Raw genomic sequence first — 26,198 nt, forward strand, 5'->3', positions numbered from 1 at the left:
CAAGTGGTACAGAACATCCTCCTCCATCGTGCCCAAGTGCGGGTTGTTAACGTGGACAAGGCCAGTGCTGCGGGGAGACAGGGCAGGGACGGGTGAGGGGTGCTGGGCAGTGCCTGCAGGGCTGGGGACGGGGCAGGGGGTGGCCTGGGGATGCTGCCAGGGGCACACGCAGCCCAGGTGCCGGGGAGGGTGTGGGGCAGGGACAAGCCAGCTCTGCACAGCACCCGGACGGCTCCTCCGCCAGAGCCCCGCTGTCACGGGAGCCGTCCTCCGCACGCCCAGCGCCACCCCTCACCGCTTGACGCCCCTTTCATCACGGCTGAATGCTGAGCAAAAACGTGTTTCTCAGCACTTATCAGCAGTTCGGTCTCGGTGCCGATCACCAGCCTCAGCTCACTCTGCCCCCGAGCCCTGCCAGCGGGACGGAGGGGAAGGTGCTGTGCTGGTTTGCGTGTGACAGCTGCGGAGCTCGTAGCGCCGCGGATCTGACGTTGTCCCGAACAACTGCCCAGCAGTGCCAGCCGCAATGAAACCTGGGCTCTGCAGGTGGCAGGAGGCCAGTCTGCTTTCCCTTTCCACCCGCTTTAATAGATGGAAAGCAACTAAGTAACAGTACAGGCCCCTTGTATAAATAAGGCTTAAACAAGAGCCAGGGAACATTTTTCTTGCGGTACTGAAGCAGATGCAGACCCTCCTGCGTTACTCACCCCGGGTGCGCTGCTGCCTCAGTCATAGCGGCTCCACCAGCTGCAGGCGATGCTCTGCGGGGAAGGCAAGGGAAACACCCCGCTGTTGCTTCAGCTGTTGGATTTTGGAGCTCGGAAGAGGTTTTGAGGGGCTCTGCAGGGGGTTAAATACCCGCCCTTGCTTTGTGCAGCTCCCAAGATCAACAGTGGCGGGTCCCGTCCGCCCGCCGCGCTCCGCCCGCTCAGCGCCCGCCGCCCCGGGGCCGTGCCGCCCGGCTCCCGCATTGGCTGCTTGTGCAGGTGTGGCGCCGGTGACCTGTCCTGCCAGGGCAGGGGGGCTGTGGCGGGTCACCCCGTGTCCTCTGGCCGGCGCTGGGACGCGTGGCAGGCACACGTGCTGCTGAGACAAAGACCTGCCCGTCCCTGCCCCCCTCCTGCCTGGCCCTGCCTGCCTCTGCCCCTCTCCTGCCTGTCTCTGTCTGTCCCTGCCCCCATCCTGCCTGGCCCTGCCTGCCTCTGCCCCTCTCCTGCCTGTCTCTGTCCCTCTCCTGCCTGTCTCTGTCTGTCCCTGCCCCCCTCCTGCCTGTCTCTGCCCCTCTCCTGCCTGTCTCTGTCTGTCCCTGCCCATCCCTACCTGTCCCTGCCCGTTGTTGCTCATCTCCTGCCCATCTCCTTCCCATCTCTGCCCACCTCTGGTGTTGGCTTTGAGCCAAGGGTCTGTCTGAGGTCACAGGCTTGGCACTGCCTGCCCTGGCTGTGTATCCCCTGGTCCCAGGGACCAAGCTGTGCTTCCACCCCTCACCATGGCTTTAGGCTGTGCCTTGTCTGTCCCCATTCAGGAAGCCACCTTGCACTCGTCTCAGCTGCAGGAAGAGAGTTCATGCAGTAGCTGAGCTCCGTGGGCTGTGTGGAGGGACGGTGCTGCTGCGGGGGGCTGTGTGGCAGCCCTGGCTTGGCTGGCACCACGGCTCACAGCCACAGCAGCCAGGGCTGCTCAGACCCACAGCCCCGCACCTCTGGCTGAGCAGCCTCAGACTGCAACGGGCCAGGCACAGACAGCGCCTGGGGCAGGGCCTGGCTCAGCACCAGGGCTTGGCACAGTTGGCTCCCAGCCCTGGCAAGCCTGTCTGCACGTGGGGTCACCTGAGGCCAACACACCTTTGACGTTTTGAGCCGTCACAGTCCTCCTGAGCAGCCTGGAGAACAGCCTGGGAAGGCAAACACCAGGGAAGGAAGCACCAAGGGACGGATGTGGCCTTTCCCATGAATCCCCATCTTCACCTCCATGGCTCAATACCAAGTGGCAGGCGACGGGTTTGTTTCTGTGCTGGGTTGTGCTGCCCAGCAGGCTGAGTGCCACCACAGTGCCTGGGTACCCTGCTGATGCACAGCCTGCCCTTATCCCAGAACAGGTCCTGGGGGGACGTGGGGCAGTCCTTGAGGTGCTGGCAGGGTGCAGGGAGCAGTGCCAGGGCAGCCACTGCAGCTGCTGCCCGTGACTGTGACCCGAGGACAGCACCAGGCCCTCTGCAGCCAGCACCAGGGCTGCAGGATGCTCAGCAGGGCCACGGGCACTGGGGCTCTGCCCTTGCACTTCCCGGGTTCATCTTGTCAGGAACAAGCTGAGTCAGATGTGCAGAAGCATCCTGTGCTGCAAGAGAGCCCTGGAGATGCTGGAACATCGGTCTACTGCCTGCCCTGATGCAATGTGAGACATTGTGCTGGAAGAGATTTGAGGCAGTGGCTGGAGTGGCAGAGTCTGGCAGTTGCTGTTGACCTCTGGGAATGGTATATAAAAGCTCTGGTTAATTAGGTAAGTGCTAGGTAACTAATTACCATGGTGAGCTGAACCAATGAACATGCCTGATTTCAGTGCAGATTTTGCCTGCCAAAGCCTGTGGTCTGTTGGTGTCTGGGATCACTTCCCTGTGATTCTGTGCTCGCTGCTGTCCCTCGCAGGTCCCCAGCTGTCAGAGCAAATGCTCGGCCCAGCAGGGAGCAGCAGAGGAGGACGGGGCTCTGCAGGGGCAGCCCCACGACTCAGCCTCGGGGCAGCCTCAGTTGCCTATAGAGGGGTTATTTGTATTGTTTTAGCTTTGACAACTTTGCAGTTGGAGCCGTGTGAGCAGCTCAGTGTGAGCTCATGGTGCTGGGAGGGTGCTGAGCCCTGGCAGGGGCTGCTGTGTGTGCCCTGTGAGGCTGGGCTCAGGCTCAGGCTGACCCCCTGCTCTGCCCCCCTCCCCTCCCCTCCCCTCCCCTCCCCTCCCCTCCCCTCCCCTCCCCTCCCCTCCCCTTCCCTCCCCTCCCCTCCCCTCCCCTCCCCTCCCCTCCCCTCCCCTGCGCTGCCGTGTCCTTCTGCCAGCTTTTGGACTGTTATTTACCAATGACGTTGAGTTCTTTCAAAGGGAGCCACAAGGCTCTCTCCTTCCAGGTGCCTTTACCCTTTGTGCATGGTGGTTTTCTTTGCCATTTAGCTGGGTACTGGGCACTAAAAACAAGTGAAAGGAAACCAAAGAATCATTGCCATCCATTGGGAGCTGCAGCCCTCCTGCAGCACAGCATCCAGGCAGCAGCGAGTCCTGTTTGGGTAATGGGGTGAGGAAGGTGATGGCTGTAACTGAGGCAGCCTTTTGCTGAGCAAACACGTGTCCACACCCTCAGTGCTGCAGAATGCTGTATAAAAGCAAACAAGCATTACAAACCAGTGGTAAATGGAGTGTCTTGCCCAAGATAGGGTCCAGATGGATCTGAAGAGAGATGAGAGCAGAGCCCTGATGGATATTTCAGACTTGCTGGAGTGATACCAAAGGCAGGCTGGAATGATTTCTGTGCTCTGATGAAGTTCTCCCCTCCCTGGATGCTGTTAACATTTGCCTGCCAAAGATGACTTATTACTGATGCTCCACAGCACTCCTGAAGAATAAGGCTCTGGAGGCTCCTTCCTTTTGGAGTGCACCAGATTGCACCACAAGGTGCACACAGGAAGGATTCCTCAGGCTGCACACACGTCTTCCACCTGCAGCCTCCAACTGCCCACCTCACTCACTGCCACTGCTGCAGTTTCCAGCATAAAACTCGTCTTCCTGGTTTTCTCCAGTTGGCTTTACTCAGCTTGGAGAGCACAAGGGCAGGTTTGCCACTTGCATGTGGCAGCTGAAAACACCTGGGGGGCAGTGAGGTCACGGTTCAGGCTTCCAGTGGGTTTGCCTCCTCCTCTTCTGGCGTGTGTATGTGTGTGGCCAGCACACTCCTGTGGCACAGGCTGCTGCTTTGCTCTGTAAGTGCAGCGCTTCCATGGCTCCCTCTTCCCCTCCATGGCAGATGTTTCTGAGCAAGGTCTGCACCTGTGCCACTGCAAGCTGCCTCACAATGGGACAGTTTCCCTGAGCACAGGGATGACTTACTTAGGAATCAACAACAATCTGCCAGCAGACCCAGCTGCCATTCGTGACATCCTGGCCTGACGGTCAGCAGAGCCCCGTCCCCTACCCACCGCAGCCCTCTGCCCCTTGGGTGTGTGGTCCTGGGCAGGACATGAGGCAAAGGGGAAGGGTCTGCAGAGGGCCCTGCTTTGTAAGCAGAGACAGAAACCTCCTGGAGCCACAGATCTGCCTGAAAGGCAGGATGAGAAGTGATGTGAGCCATGTTCCCGGTGGTGTTTGTCCGGGCTGTGTTCAAGGTAAAAGGAAGAAGTGTGTTTGTTCTAAGTAAACATGATTGCACCAGGGGAACCACTGACTTGTGCTTTTGGCTTCCCAGGACTGATGCTGAAGGAAAGGGGCAGCAGCTGCCACAGCCACACAGGTTTCAGCCTCTGCTGCTGCCTGGCCTGTACAAAAGTCCCTCCTCTGTGGTGATTTTGCTAGTGGTTGTTCTCGTTCAGGATGGCTTTAAATACATCCCAACCTGACGTATGGCTGTTCTCTCACTGACTGCAGCGCATCTTGTGCACTGCAGGCACCATTTGCCCTCCTGCTTGCCACAGCAGAGGCTGCACAAAAGGAATGGGAACCCTTGTCAGTTGAAAGGGACCTGCAGTCATCATCCCTTCCCACTGCTGGACCGCTGGCTTTGGCCAGGCAGAGTGGGGAGTGAGGATGGTGAGGAGCAGAGAGCGCTGCCCCGAGCGAGCGTTGGTGAGTGGCTCAGAGCTAAATTCAGCCATTGTGAGTGCCAGGCAGCAGAGCTGTAAGCATATGTGCTACAGGATGACAAATAAAGCACGGTGAAGGATATGGCAGAGCAACATATGGTAATCTAGACAGGCTCTCAGCAAGAGGCGTGCTGGGGAGAGCCGGCGCTCCCGCACCCATCCAACACCTCTGCTCGTGGTAAACGCTGCTTTAAAATAGACAGCCACATGTCAGCCCTGGCATGGCACAAAGGCGTTCCTCCCCCCTCCCCGGCACCCTGCCCCAGCTCAGCTGCTGCAATCTCTGCTCCAAACAAGCCTGAGCAGTTTCTTCTCAAGTCAGCTCGTTTCTGAGCTCTCTCCTGCGGTGCCTCTGTTGCAACCCTGCGCTCCCTGAAGCTGCTGATAGCCGAGATGTTCCCAGTTTGCAGGGCAGCCCTGGCAGCCCCTGCGGCCGCGGGCTGGGCTGGGCTGGGCTGGGCAGGGCAGGAGAGCACAGATTGTGCTCATAGCAGGAGCGGCTCTTGGCCTGGCACGGCAGCATCCCCGAGCCTCTGCTCACACCGGTGTCAGTTCCTACAGCAGCAGTTCTGCTTCATTAGCAGGCAGCGAATGCAAATTCACAGTCTAAGAGGTGTCTGGTGTATTCCTCTGGTAAGGATTTCTGGCAGCCAGCATAAAGAAGCAGAAAAAGCACCAGGGAGAGTTTTTACCTGACAGAGACAAGGCTGTGAGCCAGCAGTGCAGGGCTTTCCTTCTCCCCTGCCCCTGTCCTTTCCCCGTGTTGCAGGTCCAGAGTAGCAAACAAAGAGGGCAAAATGTAGATATTTTCAACTGTTTGATCTGGTTCTTGGTTTGCCTTGTTTATTGTTGGTATAAATCTGTTCCCAGCTTTGGGAGAAGTCAGTAAAATGCTCTCTGAAGAAAGCAGGCACCACAGGTCCTCAGGGCACACGAGTAACTGCAGCTTGTCAGGACATGCTTTCCCCTGAGGTGAAACGTTGTCATAAACCCATTTATTTCAGGCAGAAATCAGCTGCCTGACGTGTGTAGCTATTCGAGGAGCCACTGATCTGCCCGTCCTCCCTTTGCTGCGCCGGAGGGGCTGAGCCTGGCTGCTTCACTGCAGGAATGTGTCTTGGAGCTGTGGCCAACCTTGAGTTGCATTTCCCTGTTTCCTGCCTGTGCCCCCAGCAGCCCTGCAGCTCTGAGCCTGTGCGCCCTGCAGCCCTGCCCCAGCACACTGCCTGTGCCCCCAGCAGCCCTGCAGCTCTGAGCCTGTGTCCCCTGCAGCCCTGCCCCAGCACACTGCCTGTGCCCCCAGCAGCCCTGCAGCTCTGAGCCTGTGCCCCCTGCAGCCCTGCCCCAGCACACTGCCTGTGCCCCCAGCAGCCCTGCAGCTCTGAGCCTGTGCCCCCTGCAGCCCTGCCCCAGCACACTGCCTGTGCCCCCTGCAGCCCTGCAGCTCTGAGCCTGTGCCCCCTGCAGCCCTGCCCCAGCACACTGCCTGTGCCCCCTGCAGCCCTGCCCCAGCATGCTGCCTTCTCCAAAGGTAGAGTTCCTTTCCTGTCCTCACACAGGATGGAGATGCAAGTGAGAAGAAAGGGCAGCAGTGGGGTTGTTTGGAGGCAGGACCTCACTCCCAGGCTGGGTTTAGCTCTCACTATGCCTTCCTTTAAGCTGCCCATTGTTCCCATTGCTGCAGCCCCACTGGGGGCTTTGGGAGTGCCAGGGCAGCAGCAGGTCCCTGGGCCGTGTCTCTGCAGGTCCCTGGGCTGTGTCATCCCACTGGCCCTGTGGCAGGGAGGGGAGGGCACGATCCCAGAGTGCAATAGTGGTGGTGAACAGAGCCATTCTCGTTCTGAGACAGAATACTATCTGCTGGGTTTGTGCAGGAAATAAACGCATTTGAGGTTTATTCTTTTGACAGTCACAGATTGGAAGGAGTTGACACCTGCCTTGGTGATGCATTTCCAGCCTGGACAGGAACAACCTGCGAGATCCAGAGCAAGGGCTGCACTTAACCCAGCCTGAAAGAGGGAGAGCATCCCTCTGGCATCCTCAGAGTATTTGTTATTACGTTCTACATTGCTCTGTGTTGCCTGTGGAATTATGTACTGGAAAAATGGGCAGTTTTAGCTGCAGGAAGAGACTCTGTTGTGGATTTCTTTGTGGCTTTATTCAATTCCATTTGCAGAGCAAATATTCGGTTTCCTACAACTCAGGAACACAACAACATGACTCCAGCAGCAGCATTTGGTAAGTACTGCTGTGATTTCTCTGATGGCTTTGGAGTGGGACATTTAACAGTGGCCACATTTCATAAGGCAGCAATTTAGATGTATGACTGGCCAGCCCCAGCCCCACAGGTGTGAATCTGACCTGGCTGGGCTGAAGCTGGTGCATTTCCAAGGCAGTGACACCCTGCCAGTGCCTGTGAGGTCTGGAATCAACCTTTCACAGCTCTGTGTGCTGAAGTGGTGATGAAAACTAATGCCCCTAAAAAAAGTCAGGTCTGTGAGCAAGGGAGCCCACAGAGTGCTTGTGGCCAGGCTTCCCTCTGCCCTGGCCTGAACCCAGGCTCCGTCCACAGCCCCTGAAAGCACAGGAGCCCAGCCCAGCTCCACAGACTGAGTTATGGAACAACCCAAGTGAACAGTCAGTGCCTGGAAGGGAAACAGTCCATCTCACAGCACAACAGAAACCTGTGGCTTCTGTTTGCAGCAGCTCACAGCAGCAGCAGCAGAGGCGTTAATGGTTAACCCTGGAGACAACTCCCACCCACACATCCCTGAGGCCTTTACCCAGGACAGGAACCCAGGAGCCAGCAAAATCACTCTGGCACGGGAGAGACAGAGGCTGTGGGGCACAGAGGCTGTGGGGCACAGAGGCTGTGGGGAGGCTGCAGCCAGCAGTAGCCGTGCTTAGGAGGGAAAAGGGGCTCGATGGCACCCTGTGGGCTGGGGGAGACTTTGGCACTGACCATTTTCCCGTTGTAAAAGGACAATTTGCTGATAGAAAAGGCTTTTCTGTGCCATGCAATGTCCATTTCGATGAATTTCCATGTCAGCAAAGCACCTAAACAAGAAAGGATTCATTACTGTCATCCCAGCTGACATTTCCAGGCTGTGATGGCTAGATTGCCACGCAGGAACTCCATTACTTTGAAATAGATTTCCTTTTACATGTGAAAAGGCCATTAAAAACCCCTTGCAGCTGGAGCACGGTGCTTTGATGCACTAAAACGTCTGCCCTCACCCCACCCCAGCTCTGGCGTTAGCAGAAACGCTGGAGCCGACTCAGGCTGGGGACAGACGTGAGCTGGGGCTGCCGGCAAGAACAGCGTCTGGTACCCTGCGGCGGGAGCCACCAGCCTGGCGGCAGCGCTGGGGCTGGGGGCAGGCGGTGGGCACAGCCTGAGGTGTCCCCGGCCCCTTGTCCCTCGCTGCCGGGGGCTGCAGGTACCCCCAGCCCCAGCCCCTTGCCCCTCGCTGCCGGGGGGCTGCGGGTACCCCCAGCCCCAGCTCCTTGTCCCGCGCTGCCAGGGGGCTGCGGGTACCCCCAGCTCCTTGTCCCGCGCTGCCGGGGGGCTGCGGGTACCCCCAGCCCCAGCCCCTTGCCCCTCGCTGCCGGGGGGCTGCGGGTACCCCCAGCCCCAGCTCCTTGTCCCGCGCTGCCGGGGGGCTGCGGGTACCCCCAGCCCCAGCCCCTTGCCCCGCGCTGCCGGGGGGCTCTGCGCGGGGGGCTCTGCCGCGGCCAGACCACCGGCTTTCTCACATGCAAGGACGTTTCGCGTTCTGTCCGTGTGAAGGTCGGGAGGCAGAGCAGCCGCCGGCAGGGGAGGGCAGCCGCAGCATCCCGCACGTCACTCCTCAGCAGAGTGGGAAAATGCTCTAAAATAGCTTAAATGCGATTGAAAATTGTGGGCACGAAGCGCTAAGCTCCATCGGATAAAGCACAGGGCAGATCTGCCGGGAGTGCACAGACCTCTTTGCCCATCTGCAGCGGGACGCACAGTGCTGGCAGCGGGGCCAGGGGTGCCCCAGCCCGGCCCGGGCAGCGCGGGGTGAGGAACGGCTCCCCTCCGGCTCCTGCGGCTGCTCGGGGCGAATATCTGCCCGTGCCAAAGCCAGGGCACTCGGGAGCTGATCCAGCTCGTCAGCCTCATCCATCCTGCCTGCCCCTCGCTGCTCAACACCACTGTGGAACACGCAAAATTGACTTGTGCTCCTGGCTGTTAGTGCCCCGGAAAGAAACGGTCACTGATGGGTGAGTTAATAACGAATCATGCATCCTGCTTGCCAGGATGTAATTTCACCGAGTGTTTCCCCGGCTCCTTTCAGCTTCTCCCGAGCACGGCTGGAATGGAAGGAGAGAGGTGCCACCTTGTGTGGAAACGTTTCTTCATGCAGGATGCGCAGAGTTTCTTTTCCTTGGTCTCTTTTTGGTCACATCTGGGTTGAGCTGTTCCCTTCCCACCGACACGCAGCCAGCTCTTTGCGAGGCTGTGCCAGCCCTGTGAGAACGCACAGAGCCAGTTTCACACATGAATGTGAAACCATGACAGATGCAGTTTGCAGCTTTAAGTGTTTTGCCTCGTTTCTGCAGTCGTTGGTGTCTGCCCTCCTCCCCTGACGCCCTTCCCTGCCCGTGTTTCCCTGCTCCCGAGGGCTGCAGCCTCACAGCCCACCCTGCTGCGGCACCGGCTGCCCCTCGGCTGTGCCACGGCCCGGCACACGCTGCACCAGCCCCGCACCTTCCACCCAGGGCTCCTGGCAGCACCTGCCGAGTCGCAGCAAACCGAGTGGTGAGAGCTCAGTGGTGAGAGACACGTGAGATGAGGCTCCAAGAGCTCACCACGTTCTTCATCAGACGCTTTTGCTGTAAGTAAAACCAGCCCCTCGGTGGCTGCAGGTGCCAGAGGAGAGTCGTCTTCTCTGAGGCCTGGCTCGTGGCAGGTGCCCTGCACGCTGGGCAGCAGTGCCGTGGGCTGCTGTGGCATGTGCATGTGGCTGCAGTGCCGTGGGCTGCTGTGGCATGTGCATGTGGCTGCAGTGCCGTGGGCTGCTGTGCAGGTGCCACATGGCTGCAGTGCCATGGGCTGCTGTGCAGGTGCCACATGGCTGCAGTGCCGTGGGCTGCTGTGCAGGTGCCACATGGCTGCAGTGCCATGGGCTGCTGTGCAGGTGCCACATGGCTGCAGTGCCGTGGGCTGCTGTGCAGGTGCCACATGGCTGCAGTGCCGTGGGCTGCTGTGCAGGTGCCACATGGCTGCAGTGCCGTGGGCTGCTGTGCAGGTGCCACATGGCTGCAGTGCCGTGGGCTGCTGTGCAGGTGCCACATGGCTGCAGTGCCGTGGGCTGCTGTGCAGGTGCCACATGGCTGCAGTGCCGTGGGCTGCTGTGCAGGTGCCACATGGCTGCAGTGCCGTGGGCTGCTGTGCAGGTGCCACATGGCTGCAGTGCCGTGGGCTGCTGTGCAGGTGCCACATGGCTGCAGTGCCGTGGGCTGCTGTGCAGGTGCCACATGGCTGCAGTGCCGTGGGCTGCTGTGCAGGTGCCACATGGCTGCAGTGCCGTGGGCTGCTGTGCAGGTGCCACATGGCTGCAGTGCCATGGGCTGCTGTGCAGGTGCCACATGGCTGCAGTGCCGTGGGCTGCTGTGCAGGTGCCACATGGCTGCAGTGCCATGGGCTGCTGTGCAGGTGCCACATGGCTGCAGTGCCGTGGGCTGCTGTGCAGGTGCCACATGGCTGCAGTGCCGTGGGCTGCTGTGCAGGTGCCACATGGCTGCAGTGCTGTGGGAAATAAACTGCAGAGGCAAATCACTGGATATGCTGGCAAGTGTTGGCACAGCAAACGCCCTGTTGCCAGCCTCTTGTGAACCACCTGAGGAAACATCATGTAAAAGTGAGAAAAACTGAGCCAGCTGGCTCTTGCCTGAGTGTGAGCAGGAGCAGGCTGTCCTCCTGGGCACCATGCAGCTGAACTCGGACAAACTGGCCAAACAGGACAGATCATAAGGAATCAATGTGGTCAGAGCCACAGATCTGCCTTCCCCAACACGGCAGGAGGCCGGAGCAGCCTGGATGAGCTGGAGGGAGGACACAGACACTACATGAACCCCTCCTGTAGGGCCAGCTGCAGCTCCCAGTGCCACCGTCTGCGTGCCAGGCAGCAGCCCTGGCAGGGTGCACGGGGACTCCCGCCCCGCCAGCCCTGGCACCGCAGCTCCGTGTCTGCACACAGCCCTGCCGCTAAACATTTACATTCCTGCGCTCACCTCCAGCTCTAGCAGCAATTATTTCATCAGGGTGATAAAAATAGCAGCCTGTAAGACAGCACTAGCCGTCGACTGAGCTGCGTGTCCCAAGCCTTTATGAGCCAGGACCTGGGAGCTCGGTGTCCTCAGTGTGAAGGTGCAGGTGGCCCTGGCCATGCAGGCACCGTGACGGGACCCAGCATGGCAGGAGCTGCCTGCACTGCCACTCGGGCAGGTCGCCTGTGGAGGGGGCACAGCTCCTGGCAGCCCCAGCTCCACCAAAACATGCTGTGCTAGAAGAAACTGACCCGTGCTAAAGGAAACTGACATGTGCCACAAGAAACTGCATTTCTGCCAATTAATCAACTGGAGAGAGGTGCTTGGAAAAGAGAGATGGGGTAGCTGAAGCTGGCAAGGACAGAGGCAGGAAGGGCTCTCCTGTCTGCTCAGAAGTCAGGCCAGAGCAGGCAGCTGGGCTGTGCCGACCCCAGGGCCACACCGGCGATGTGCCAGCGGGACTCTGGGCCATGAGGTGCCCCCGAGGGGTGGCCACTGCTTGCCAGGGCTTGTGGCTGCTCTTGGCCGTTCAGAGATGTGCTACCTTGCCATAGAGTTCACACATTTTCCCCATAGAAGGTCCTTCTGTGGCTCTCACGGTGTTGATCCGCAGCGGATTTTACCAATTTAGTGAAGTCATTTAATGAGGCAGTTTAATGAAGTATGCCAGGGCAGACAGCCCACCAACCGACCCATAGCTGGGTTCCAGCCCCCACAGCTCCAGGCTGGTCTGTGTGTGAGCTCTTAACTCCTCCATTCCCAAACACCCAGCCACACAGGGCTCTAGCGTGGAGAGAGTCGCACATGCACGTGGCGTCTCTTCTGCTTTGTTTTCATGCACCCCTCACTTTGACACATGATGAAAGCATTTGGCCAGCAGTTGCATTTCTGTTCATCAGATGAGTCTCAGATTATCACCAAATCTATAAAGTTTCCTCATTGCTTTGCAAAAAGAAGCCTGAGCCAAATAAATCTCGCTGAGGCCAGCAGAGCCAAGCGTCCCTCGGACAGCGATGACCTGGTTTGCTTCCGTGTTTCACAGCTCTCCCATCCGCTGGGAGCAGCTGCCCTGGGGAGGAGGTGCTGGGTGACTGGAACTGCTCCCCGTGCCCCACAGCCCGCTCGCCCTGAGCTCGTTGCTACACACCACAGCACATGGCAGCCACGTTGCACCAGGCGTACCACAGCCGTGCTGCCCAGAAGGGACCCTGCAGGTCACGGCCAGCTGGGCTGCTTTGAGCTGGTCCAGGAGAGGGTGTGAGCCAGGCTGAGCTTCGTCCGTGCCAGTCGCAGAAGAAATGGAGAAATCTGGGCCCTTACAAAGAGCTTTATTTGAAATATAAAGGTATCTCACAGCACATGCTACCTGTAACTGCGTGGGGCTGCCTGCCCCATGAGATATAGCTGGCTTATTTCTGTCATGTCTAATATTAACAGACATTCTCCCTCTTTCCCTTTCCAGCTGTTGGGAAGCATCACAGCCAGCACACTGTTGGTTTCTCGTCCCGAGTCAGACAATGAATTACACATCTTCCCTCCACCAGCTACTTAATCAGCTGTTGGAGAGGAAAATAAGAATGGTGCCTGGCTTTATGAGAATTGATTTATGGGAATTATGTTCATGCTGAGGCTGCCATCCCTTTTAGCCTTTACTTCAGAGGAGCTGCTGAGGGCCTGTCTCTGGTCTTATGCCCTGTGCTTTGGAAGCATTTGAGCCTCTGCTTGGCAGATGAAGGGGGGGCCAAGCCCCCACATCCAATACCTCCTCCAGCCCCTAGGTCTAACTCTGGTGACTGCAGTGCACTTGTCTTTTCTGTATTTGCTCTTTGAACAGAGGAGTGTGTGTCAAAAGCTGCTCCAAAATGCTCATTGTGATTTTCCAGCACAGAGCCTGGCCATGACCTCCGAGCAGAAGGCTGGAAACACCTGTCACAGCGTGGGACTTTTAGGGATGATGCAGGCAACAGGACCTTTGAGGGATTCCTCAGCCCGTGGTGAGGTGGGAAGTCCTGAAGAAGACCAGTGGGAGAGGATGCCGGTGTCCAAGATGTCTGCTGACCGCCTGCTTTGCTGCTGCCGAGCCGAGGGCTCCCTCGATTCAACCCTGGGGCTTCAGACCACAGGATGACAGACCTAGAGACTGGCTTAAAAAACCTGGAGGCTTAAAAATGGGTTGGTTTGTTTGTTCTGTATTGTCTGACTGAGCCTTTGGAGTTTACGTCTCAAGCTCCTTGCTGCAACTATATAGACCAGATGCCTCTCCTTGTTCTTCCCTCATGGAGCATGTGTGCTCAGGGAAGGAAGGTGTGCTCAGGGAAGGAAGGTGTGCTCAGGGATGGTGTGCTCAGGGATGGTGTGCTCAGGGAAGGAAGGTGTGCTCAGGGATGGTGTGCTCAGGGATGGTGTGCTCAGGGATGATGTGCTCAGGGAAGGAAGGTGTGCTCAGGGATGGTGTGCTCAGGGATGATGTGCTCAGGGAAGGAAGGTGTGCTCAGGGATGGTGTGCTCAGGGAAGGTGTGCTCAGGGATGGTGTGCTCAGGGAAGAAAGGTGTGCTCAGGGATGGTGTGCTCAGGGAAGGTGTGCTCAGGGATGATGTGCTCAGGGAAGGTGTGCTCAGGGATGGTGTGCTCAGGGAAGGTGTGCTCAGGGATGGTGTGCTCAGGGAAGGTGTGCTCAGGGATGATGTGCTCAGGGAAGGAAGGTGTGCTCAGGGAAGGTGTGCTCAGGGATGGTGTGCTCAGGGATGGTGTGCTCAGGGAAGGAAGGTGTGCTCAGGGATGGTGTGCTCAGGGAAGGAAGATGTGCTCAGGGAAGGTGTGCCTAGGGAAGGTGTGCCCAGGGAAGATAGGTGTGCTCAGGGAAGGAAGGTGTGCTCAGGGAAGGAAGGTGTGCTCAGGGAAAGTGTGCTCTGGGAAGGTCTGCTCAGGGGCCGTGCTGCTCCACGTCCTGCCATGACCCTAGGCAGTGCTGGTGGGGTTGTCCTCTTCCTGCTGGTGCCGCTGGCACCCACTGGCCACCCCAGCACTCCCTGTCCTGCTGCCAGGAAGCCGGGGCCGACGGCTGTTTTCTGGCACAGACCAGGGCGAGTGCAAGGAAGGGTTAGGAGAGCCTTCAGCTGGGCTTGGCAACGGGACATTAACAACATGTGTTACAAACCCTGGAACTCAAATATTTTGCTGCTATAAATGTTAGCAACGAGAGATCTCGTTTCATTTAAATGCCAGATGACAGAAGCAGAGGCCAAAAAAAGCACCGTTCCCAGCCAGTCGGGAAGAGAAGGGGCGGCTGCGCGGGGGCTGGCGGGATGCAGGGCCGGGGAGCGGGCAGAGGGGATGGACAGGCAGCGGGGACAGACGGGCTTGTGGGGATGGCTGGGCTCGACTGTGGGGATGGCCAGGCTGTGGGGATGGCTGGGCTGTGGGGATAGCTGGGCTGTGGGGATGGCTGGGCTGTGGGGATAGCTGGGCTGTGGGGATGGCCGGGCTGTGGGGATGGCTGGCCCAGGGCCTCTCATGCAGCAGGGAGGAAGGGGAAGGGGCTGGTGCCATACTCAGCAGAGCCCCCTGAGCAGCCCATCGGCCACAGGCACAGCTTGCCCAAACGACTGATTGGTGTTTGGAGTGGTGAAGAGCTTGCCAACCCTGCCTCCCTGACCTCCCAGTCCCAGCCACTGCCCTGAGACTCTGTTACAAGAGTTCTCACGGGCTGAAACTTGGCACACGAGGTCTCCCACCGGGCTGAGGAGCAATTTAAATTGTTTATTTTTCAAGATAATTTCAATAAATTCCATTTGGCTGTTCCTAAATGACAGCCAGAGCAGAAAGGAGTTGCAGAGCCACGTGAAGGGAATCTTTGCAATTAGAGAACTTGAACACGTTTTGGTGGGTGTTTTGGTGAAAACAAAACGTTGCGTGTGATCGGTTTGGAGAGCAAAGAGAGCTGATTAAAAGAGCTGTCTCAAAAAATGGAATGGAACTGAGTTATGCTGCTGATGCTCAGATGCCAGAACGTGGTTTGCTTCATTTAATAATAGCAGCAAGAATTAGTGGCAATTGTATGTTATTGTTAATTACTCGGAGCCAGGCTCTCCGTTGTCATAGTGAATCCCATCCTGCTCCCGGACGCCACCCAAGTCTGGGGGGTGTGTGAGAAACAGGGAAGGTGCTCAGGGTCAGACCCTTTGCAGAGCAACTGGGACGGCGTGCATGTCCTCTGTCCTGCGCTCACACTAAGTAGGTCTCCTCAGAGGAATTACTGGGAGCGCTGCAGGCTGCACTGGAGCTGTTAGGACAGGCCTTGCCGGCTGTCCTGGGCAGCCCGAGCGCGGCTCCCGGGGTGACTCACGCCTGACTCACAGACGCCTGATGAAATACATGTACTCTCAGGCAAATTTATCACAGTTTAATATTAAAGCAAGCTCTTTAATTTCAAACCCAAGCACTCGCTGGGGTTTTCTCAGCGGCTGTCCCCAGAAGGATGCCGTGCAGTGCGCTGGGGAAGGGGCGGCGGTGTGACCGCGCTGCGTCACCGCTGCAAGGTTCGTCCATTTGCATGCACATACATATAAACGTGTGGTTAGAAAGTTCCCAGAGGCAAAAGAAAAGAACTGCTGACAAGCAGCAGCGTGGAAGGTCATATGGATTGTTGTTTCTGTACCACAGCTCACCTCCAACACACACGCAAAGTCCTCGTGTACCGATTTTAATAGTGAAACGAGGTCTTAAAGCCCCAGCGACAGGCCGAGTGCTTGTTAGGTACAGCCTCATCTGGAGCACGTCAACAAAAACACCTCCCACTGTGTATTTCAGGAGGAATAAGAGCGTTGGCTTGTGAGGTTTTTTGCTGAACAGTCCTTGTGGTTCATGCCCACGCTGACCCTGAGCCACGCCACTGCAGTGGTGCTGCCCGGCAGCTGGCCCAGGCACGTCCCGCCAGCGCTGCCGCTGCGCTCTGCTCCGGGGGCTCTTCATGGAGCCCTCTGTGCCTCACGGGACCCTTTGTGCCTCACAGGGCTAATAGCTGAGGGTGCTGAGCCCTCTGGCTAATTGCTGTGGGTGCTGAGTCAGGGCCCCACTCATGGGAACAGCGAATCTCGCATTTAATTGAATGAAACCCCGGAGATGTCTCAGGGGAGGTGATTTTCCTACATGAAGTGGCTGGTCGGGGCTCCAACTGCTCCTCAGTCTTCCAGAAACTTCCTCTATGCCATCTTTAATGTGTGTGAGCTGTTTCTACACTCACAAAGCATTGCGAAGTGGTCTCCCTGGACATTTCAGCTGCTCCAGAGGGAGAGACACGATTTACCAAGTACAAAGGGGCTTCAGGTTACCATGGCAATAACTTCAAAACAGACGCCTGATTTGGCTGTGCTTGCGTCGTGCTGGGAGAGTTCTCTGCCTGGAAGGACGACGGGGTGAAGCTGCTCTGCAGCTAAAGGTGTGCTCTGCTTGCAGCTGCTTCTGGGGCGTTTGCATTGGCATTGATGGGTTTATTCTCACATCCGTGCCTGGCGATTCGTGCACACCACACTCCTGTCACACGGACATGCCATTATCGCTCCTCGCATCATACAAGCCTGAGCTGGGGAAAAGCAACAACGTGCGCACTGGCGTGGAAAGAGTAGCTGCAAGAGGTTCTGTGCTGTGAAATGAGGGACCTCACATTTAATCATGCTCCACTCCTTGTACAGCTGAGCTGTGCGAGTCAGCCGTGTACAAATGCACTCACTAAGTCCAGAACACCTTTCCTTGGGGGGGGGGGGGGGTGTGCGTAAAAGACGTGAGAAGCTCAGGGTCTGCCTGTCTTGGCTGTGGCAGCACCAAGAGGCAGCCCTGTGCTCCTCACCTCATCACTGCTCATGGCAGAACCGGCCGTCCTGGCTCTGAGGCACCACTGGCAGCCACTAAACAAAGCACCTTGTCATGAGATCCATCTTAGACTTCAGCCCTGCTTCTCTCCCCAGATTATGTTACTACAGATAAAATTCTACTGACAGCTGGAATTGCCCACCAACACTTCCCCATTCTGACAGAAAAGGTGACTGAAGAAAACCCGTCCCTTTGGGAAGCAGATGACGTGAGGATGCTGGCGGTGATGACGCAGTCGTGCGGAACAGGACAGAAAAGCAGTTGCGTCTACAGATTGTGCTGAGGTTACTGGACTAACCTGATTTTTCCCTCCTCTTTGCTATTAATTCCAAGTCGGCTGCATGTAAACTGTGTGTGATCTGGTTACAGGAGGCTGTGGGCAGAGCTCCCAGCACTGCTTCCTTGTGTGGCGGTGAGGGAGCCCTTGGCAGCAGCCTCACCAGCCATGCAGGGGTTACTCACCGAGCCATGGCTTTCCAAAGCTCCTGGTTTTCTACCAAAAGTAAAGTAGCACCTTCTTCACGCCTGGAGATCCTACAGCCTGTCATTAGTTCGAGCTGGCTTTTAATCCAGCAGTGCCACCCTTTGCTGTGAGCTCTGTTACCACGCAGGCTGCTGTTTTCAGAAGTGCTTTGGGCTGCAAATAAGCAGCTAGACTTTCAGGAGTGCTCCCGTGGAGCCTCAGGGAAGCCTGGCACTTCTGGGAATTCAGCTGTTTACTTAGATGCTCGTAAAGTCGTATTTAGATACCCAACCTTTAGTCTTCTCTTTTGGAAAATGGCCCTTGTTAGAGCTGTATTTTCTCCTGAGGAACACCTACACATGAGCTACTTGAATGTCACGTTGAGTTATTTGGCAGTACACTGTGGAAAATTACTGGCCTTGTACTGTTGAGCCAAATGTAGAGCTATCTGTGTTTTTAAGAGAATTGGTATTCTTTTCTCTGTTTAAAACATTCCCATTACTCATAATGAGTCAAATCCTGGCCCAATTGGGAGAGTGGCGCACACGGGGGCTGTCTGCACAAAGGAGCTCCTGAGGGAGCCCTTCCCAAGCCCTCTGTGCACCTGCCTTTTCCCAAGGGAAGCTGCAGTGGCTTCCCACCCTGGCACCGCTGCCGGGGTTACTGCCCAAACTGTCCCAGACTGAATCGTGCTACATCGCCGTGTCTTCTGTTTCACTCCTCTGAGTGCCTCACCTCCAGTCTCACAGCTGCTCGTGTCTCTGCTTGGAAAGTGCCCCTATGTGCTGAGAAAAAGAACAAAACACGCCTGCTGTCATATAGGAGAAATGACACGGTGTGTGGGCTGCCTGTCCTCTGGCGGCTCAGCCAGCCTGGGGAGCAGTGCCTGGGCCCGAGCAGAGAGCGGCAGTGCTGGGAGGGTGAGCCTGTGCCACGGGGCCATGGTGGCAGCCTGGTGTGACTGACTGCAGCCTCATGTGATTGCAGCCTGGTGTGACTGACTGCAGCCTGGTGTGACTGCAGCCTCATGTGACTGACTGCAGCCTGGTGTGACTGCAGCCTGGTGTGACTGCAGCCTTATGCTGACTGACTGCAGCCTCGTGTGACTGCAGCCTGGTGCGATTGCATCCTCATGTGACTGATTGCAGCCTCATGTGACTGACTGCAGCCTGATGTGACTGCAGCCTTATGCTGACTGACTGCAGCCTGGTGTGACTGCACCCTTATGTTGACTGACTGCAGCCTCGTGTGACTTACTGACTGCAGCCCGGTGTGACTGCAGCCTGGTGTGACTGACTGCAGCCTCAGACTGACTGAATGCAGCCTCGTGTGACTGACTGCAGCCTCACACTGACTGACTACAGCCTTGTGTGACTGACTGCAGCCCCGCACTGACTGACTGCAGCCTCGTGTGACAGCAGAGGGACACGCCAGAGCTGACAGTCTGGAGTCCTTGGGAGCAGAGCTAACGTCTCAGATGGCGTTGGACAAATGAGAAGTGACAGAATGGTTTCATGCAGGCCGAGCTGCTGGTGCTGTGGGACTTGCCGTCCTCGCCGCCTGCGGAGCGATCCGCCGCCGTCTCCCCGTCGCGAGGGAACGCAGGGAAGCCCTGTCGCGTGGGATTGGGGTCAGGAAGAGGTGTGGAGCATCAGAAGGCCCCCGTGGTTTGGACTGAGGTCGGGAAGGGATGTGGAGCACGACTTGGGAATTTCTGGTGATTTCAGCCTGCCCAGAATTGCTGAGGCTTGCTTAAAAAAGTTCTGACGTCCTTGATTCATCGTGTGGCAATGTAAGTGCTCGTGGATGGGAATCGGAGGGAGCCGTTCTGCAAATCCGCTTCGTTATCCTCCTTGGAAAGCAAGCCGGGCCTTCCAGGAGCTTGTGCTGGCGTCTACTCAGCGAGCCTGGCAACGCGGCCGCGGCCCAGCCACCAGCAACCCCAACTGCATGCTGGCCCCAGTGTGCGGGGCGGGGCGACGAGGGGCGGGGCGATGGGGCGGGGCGACGAGGGGCGGGGCGATGGGGCGGGGCGATGCGGGGCGGGGCGGGGCCGGGCGGGCGGGGCCGGGCGGGGCGATGCGGGGCGGGGCGGAGCAGGGCGGGGCGGGGCGGGGCGGAGCAGGGCGGGGCGAAGCTATGCGGGGCGGGGCGGGGCGGCGAGGGGCGGGGCGGTGGGCGGAAGTGACGCGCGGGCCGGGTGACGGGCGCCGGCGGCCATTGGCGGGCGGGGCGCTGCCGCCGCCGCCGCCGCCCCGCCCCGCGCGCGCCGCCGTCCCCTTTGTGCCGCTGGGCGCCGCCGCGGGGCTGCGGGGTCGCGCGCAGGGTAGCGCCGCGCCGGGAGCGCGGCCATGGCCGGGCCGCCGCGGGCCTAGCGTCGCCGCCGTCGCCATGAGGAGGTGAGTGCGGCCGCCGCGGTGGGGGCCGCGGGAGGAGCCGCCTCGGGCCGCCGGGGAGCGGGGAGGGGAGCCGGGGGCGTGGGAGCGGCGCCGGAATCCGGCCTGCGGCGCCGGGCTCTTGCGGACGGACGGGCGTGAGGGTCTCCGCCGGCGCCGCCTCCCCGGCAGGCCCTGCCCGTGCCCCGCCGGCCCGGCGCTGCCTGCGCCGCGGCTCCAGCCCACAGGGGATGGTCGCAGGCCCCGGGAGGAGCGGGACGGGAGGGCTGGCGGAGGCTTCACCCCGGGACCGGGCGGGTGTCGCCTACCGGCGGCTTTGTCGCGAAGGGCAGAGCGGGGGGCCGCACGCCCCTCAGCCGGCGTTCCCCTCCCGCTGCGCCCGGGCTGCCGCCCTCCCCGCGGGGACACAAAGGACCCGAGCGCCCCGCCGCCGCCGCGGAGCGCGCGTGTGGCCGCCGGCAGCCCCGCCGTCCTCTCCGGTGAGCGCCGCTGCCGCGCCTGCGGGGACGGGCACTCGTTTGGACCCGCTCTGAATCTTCTGTCCTTTTAACCGCACAAAGTTGCCGAACGGGAGGTGCCGCGTCGCAGCGGGCTCTGCAAGCGCCACTGGGCTGGCATCGGTGATGTCAGTGCGCTGGGGTCCGTGGTTTCGTAGGAGAAAGTAAGTTACAGGCCGAAGTCCCCTGTGCATAATCATCTGCTACAGGCACTTCTTCCACTACACGACGGTGCTTTGCAGAGGGCTGGTGGGGGTCTGGGCCGCCTTCTTATTTACAGTTGTGCAGCTTTGAAATGCAGGAGGAAACAAAGGGGATGGCGGGACTGCTGCCTGAATTCCTGTCAGGACTCTTGCTGGTGATGTCAGATGGGTCAGTGGGAGCAGGCAGTCGCTGCAGCCTGCGCAGAGCTGCATCTGAACCTCCAGGCTTTTAAAACCACACGCTGGTCTGGGAAATCTGAGGCATGAACATAGTAGGGGAAGCTGCCTGGGTAGTCTTTCCATCTCTGTTAGTGTATCGAAATGTGTTAAAATAAGTTGTTTCTAGGAGTAGTTCTACAGTCTGCTGAGACTAAGCCACTTTATTTTCACAAAATTGAGAGAGGAACTCATCTTCAGGAGATTTAGAAAGAGTAGGGGTTTATGGAGGTGTGCTAGTGCGACTAATTCGTCAAAATGGTGTTGTTGCAGGTAGCATCATGAGGTGGAAACTTTCAGGGTTGAAAACTGTCACTTCTGTATAGACACACTTTTTAGACAAGATGCACTGAGCTTTCAGAAGCTTCATTGAAGCTCATCTGTCACCAGTCTCAGCCTTTCATTTAAGAAACCTCCTATGGTTGTAGCAGTTTGCTGTGAGCAATGGCAGGTCTATTTTTAAATCTTCACTTTTCTTTTGTTTCCTGTAATAGTATCATTACTATGATCCTTCTGCTTTATCATCAGAGAAGCTGATCTGGAATGCAGCAGGCACTTTGTAAATACTCTCCAAGATCTGTCCTTGAAGGTCTAGTACTGTTTGAAGAGTGCTGGGTTGCCTTGAAATTGAAATCGTGGGAAGCTGAAATGCAGGCCATGGAGAGCTCTCAAGTGCATGCCTGGCTCCTTTGATGACCCTAACTTTTTTGGAGTAGGTGTTACAGATCTATTTTAGGGGAACAAAACGTTCCTGCATGCGCTGTGCTCTCCCTGGGAGGTGCTAAGTGTGTGTGATGTTTTGAGAGGTTTGCCTTCCATCTCAGTATTTTGTTTGCTGGGATAAGACCTGCTTTCCTCTGCCCCCTCTGTTCTATGGGGGGTGGGGTGGTGGGTCTCCTTGTCCAGTGGCACAGGACTGGGGAGTTACCGGTGGTAAATCTCAGCTTGTTTGTCTCCTCGTTCTGCAGTGACAGATGTGTTTCATTTTGCACCCTCTGTCTCCATCTCAGGACCTATTGCTGTGACTTAGATCGTCTTTCAGATGTCTCACTTTGTAAATAACCAGTTTTTACAGGCCTAAACTGTAGTTAGGCCCGGACTATAGAAGGTGAGGCTCTTATTTAAATGAAGCAACCTGAGGGAAGAAAACTCTGTTAAACGTTTTTAAGTCTAGAAGCTGTTTCAAAGTTGCGAGCTGGGGAAGGGAGATGCCACTGACCTGGTACTGATGGTGTTTGCAGAGAGGTGGTGGGCAGTCACGGCCTGCACAGTACTTGTTGGTAACATGTTTTCTCATCACTGACATGTACTCTAGGAAACTGAAAATAGAATTATGTTGGTTGCATAGCTTTTGAGGTTGTTACTTAATATTTATACTCTCTGTAGAGAATACTATGGCTGCGTTAGTTACTCAGAGAAGTGCTGATGGAGATTGAAATCGTGCAAGCAGAAGTTCAGACTCACCCTACATCGGCTTGACTCATAGACTAGTTTTGGCCATATTATATGTTCTTGGAGCTTGGTTTGTTTTTAACACACTTGGAGACATGAGGATTTTTTTTATACCTTAGTAGCTGAATATTTGATGATTTTTGACCCTCTTCTATATTAATGTTTTTGAAGTTAATTGCATTTTTTTCTGATAAGGTCACCTGCTAAGGCTCACCTCTAAAACCATTTAAAAAGATGCTCCACAGGAGAATGTGAATGTGTTGAGGAGCCGAGGTGAAAGGGCATGGCTAAATATAGCCATAATTTCCTGCAAAACCCATCTGTTTTCGAGGCTAGCTCTCCAAATGAAATGTGTCTTCTCAAGGGGTTTCTTTTCCTGTTCTACTCATCACAGATTACATAGTAATTCTCCATAGTCTGGCTGGTGGACTCCCTGTGCAGGAGTGGGGAAACTCCCAAGGAATTGGTGACCAGCACTGAGTGAGACAGGAAGATGTATGACAGTGCAACTCCACATGGGATCTTTTGCCTGTCCTCAGCCTGTGTCCAGCAGGGAAGGAATGGAGGCTTGCGTCATCTTGCCAAAAATGCCAGACACAGCAACAGCAGAGAGACATCAAACAGCTTATTTGAGAGGGATGCAAATGAGTCTGGGAGGGGGATAAAAATCATCTTGAGAACCTCTACCCCCACCAGTCTCTCAGCCCCTGCTCTGTCCTCGTGTTGCTCTTTCACAAGCTGCATGCTTCTGGGCAGGGAGAAAACGCTGGGCTCCTCAGCAGTGAGGATGAGAGAGGGTTAGGAGACGTGGTAGGAAGAGAACACAGGCGGGGGAAAGAACACCAGTGGGGTGCTGTGGGTGGGTTGTTTGTGATTTCTGTTGTTTTTTTTGGCCAGCTGGTACTCTGAAGTAATGCTTACATTTAACGAAAGCCTGGTGCTAAAATAGAATCTAGGCACAGCCGTTGTAAAATAATTAGGCAGCCATTTAGCCCCCTCGTTCCTGCCAAAAAGCCTGCTGAAATAGCTTGCATTATTGGGTGTTTGAACTCTCAAATGGGCATCCCAATAGCTGCCCTTGTATCTTTTATCTCCTATGATGGATAAAGAGGTTGAAAATTGAGCCCACTTACCTGTGTGGCTCTGTAGGGCTACAAAAGATGACTGGGTGATATTGGACACAAGTACATTGCCGAGTGATGCTCTTCTCTTCCTGTCTTGTTCCATGTGAGGATTCGTGGAGGTCTGCTGGGGTGGGTTTTAGGGTGGCTTTGGTGGTGCATGAGTATGCATGCATCTTAGGGGACAGTTTATTTTTGGGACCTGAGAGCAGTCAAGACTGGGATAGTTTCAGAGTGTGTTTAGCTGCAAAAATATCCCAACACTGTCTGAAAAAGCACCTTTTAAATCCTGCTGGAGGCAAGTTCAGCTATTGCACAGAAAGAGTGTAAGGTATTTACATCTTTGAGGTATCTGTATGTATCTGTCAAATAAGCAATCATAGTACTTCTTAGCAGTGTTGGAAAGTGGATTTCACAGAAGTTTACGAGGTGTTTTGGGATGAAGAATTTAGAAAATGCCATTGACTGTGAAATGCGTGGAATTCCACGGAAATACTGTCAAGAATTTCCTCTTTTCTTTGATGCTTTTCAAAGCATGAGTCTAAAAGTGTGTTCTGGCTGAAAACATCACAAAGTGTAGCCAAATAGCAGAAAGTAGTTGCAATGAAGTATTTTCCTGTGTTGTATTGGACCATGAGCCTAGATGTGACCCTGCTTCAGCTGATGGGTAAATCCTTCCTTAAAATGTGTTCTTTGGCAATTAGGTGTCTACAGCTCACTGTTCACAGGTTCCTACTGTCAAGTGATTTGTGTTTGTAACTCTTACCAGTATTCAGTACGTGGTCTCAAAGTCTTACACTCATGACAATATGTACAGTGAACTAGTACTGGCTATGAAGTAGCGTTGAATCTAGCCTTTGGTGTGCATTCTGTGGCATGCTAACCTTTTTCTAGAAGGAGCATCAAGAGCATGCCCATATTCCTAGAGAAATAAGTACATTACTGCTTCTTTATGTGAAAGAAAGTAGTAATGTGTTTTGGAAATAAGGTAGTGTTCTTTGCTTGCAGCTCAGGTGCTGACTTTTCCCTGCGAGGCCAGAACAGACCTTATGATTCATCTGCCGATGAGTAGTCAACATCAGGTGCTGCATCACGGCCTTTGCCAGTTATTACATGATCCCATCTCCAGACAGGATTCTTTTGATCTGCTCTTTCATTTTGTGCTGAATTCATCCTGGCTGTCGGTGCTCCACCCTGTTTGCTAAAGCAGTGCTGGCCATGAGTGTTGCTCTGTGGCGTGGTGGTTGTGTCAGACAGGCCAGGCAATGTGCTGGATCCCAGTGCCTGTTGGATGGAGGATTCTGCCCAGTTCTGGTTAGAACACGTTTTACATTCTTTGTGCCCACAAATTAGCATGCCACCAGCTCTGGAACACCTTTAAAGCACCCAAGATCTGTGTCCCTCACCTTGAGTGATCCTGCTCTGCTTTAAGCACAAAGGGAGCATAAGTCTCCAAGCAATCAGAGTAACTCATTGCTCCTCAAATCAGCAGTTTCTTTATGTTCAGGACCTGCTGTTTTAGTTCTAGTTGAGGTTGGCTAGGTGTTCTCCCACAGAGCTTTGTGAGGTGCTGTAGGTGCAACGTGTCTAAGTAAACTGTCTCTTTTACTGAGGAGAGAAATATTTGAAAGGAAGTATTGTAGAGGTCTTAAAGTCATGATAGAAATTTGAGTAATTATTGCTTACATCTTAAGGAGTCCTATGTGTAGTGAACAGCTTTAACATGTAAAGCCCGTGGCTTTGCGTGGGGCCTGTTTAAGTTACAGAATGGTTGCAGTGGGATGGTCCAGAGACATTCTGACTTTTCTTCTAAGAAAGGAATTGGATATATTTGGTAGACTGTTAAATGCAGTAGTCCAGATGCAATTTTGGGCTTGGGAATTTGCCTCTGCCTGGCAGACACGGTCAGGGGGCACAGGAGAGTGGAAGAAGGATCTTTGCCTGTCCTTATGCTTCTTCCTAAGCATCTGCTGCTAGCCTCTTCTGGCTTGAGCAGGTTATTGTTGAGTTAGGTGTCTGTTTTCTTACTCTTATTTTTGTTCTTTTGACCTGAAAAGGCAGCTAAATGATTGCACTGATAAAATGACTTCTGGTCATCAGCATCTCCCCATTTTGAAATGCTTCTGACAGTGTCAAACCATGTTACTGTTTGCTACATGTAGTGCTTCTGAAAAGATTCATGTAGAAGTCTGTAGCTTGTAGTAAATGAATGCAAGTCTGTCTCGGGAAAAGGAAAACAGCTTAATTAGGAAAAGCTTATTAAAACAGGGAACCTTCAATTTGGTGGTTGTCCAAGGCAGAGTTTGGACTCTTCATTTACCTTGTCTGACATGAACAAAGATGGAGTGGAATACCAATGCCTGTTATGTTGGCCTTTTTATGGAGGAGGAGGTGACGCTGCAACTCTTAACCTCCTGTCCTGAGTGCCTGGGACGTTCCTCCTCAGCATGCTGAAGCCATGGATTGTCCTCAGTGTAATGGAAACTGGTAGGAGGACCTCTTCCTCATCTCATGGAGCAGTCGTAACTAGCTGTGCTCACTGGAGGTCAGACATTTCTTGTTCTGACTACAAACCTTACCTCTCTGCTAATAAGCTGCAGAAGAGAGGCCAACAAACACCTCTTCTAATTGCAGGTCTGCTGTTTGTCTGGCAAGTATCCTGTAACAGTAGGAGCAGGTTGGCAGCTTTTCGACAGCTGCCTTTGGCTGGACAGATAGCTTGGAGGCTAGAAGTGGCTTCCTTTTGAAGTCCTGCAAGCTGCTAATCTCTGCTTTCATGAGTGGGTTTGCCTCAGTAGGCCCCTCCAACCTTCTTCTCCCTATGGCCTGGGGTTAGGCAGTTGGT

General features: G+C 55.7%; 1 protein-coding gene across 1 annotated transcript in view; it reads left to right on the plus strand.

Moving 5' to 3' along the window:
* Window positions 1-19,776: 19,776 nt before the first annotated feature.
* ACVR1 (activin A receptor type 1) overlaps window positions 19,777-26,198 on the plus strand; it is a 58,687-nt gene continuing 52,265 nt past the window's right edge. The window contains exon 1 of the mRNA XM_062004782.1: window positions 19,777-19,867. Within this exon, the coding sequence (XP_061860766.1) occupies window positions 19,860-19,867 (8 nt within the window). The 5' untranslated portion in view covers window positions 19,777-19,859. The remainder of the gene's footprint in view (window positions 19,868-26,198) is intronic.

This window comes from Colius striatus, chromosome 11, assembly GCF_028858725.1.
Source record: "Colius striatus isolate bColStr4 chromosome 11, bColStr4.1.hap1, whole genome shotgun sequence".
In the NCBI taxonomy this organism is placed as follows: Eukaryota; Metazoa; Chordata; class Aves; order Coliiformes; family Coliidae; genus Colius; species Colius striatus.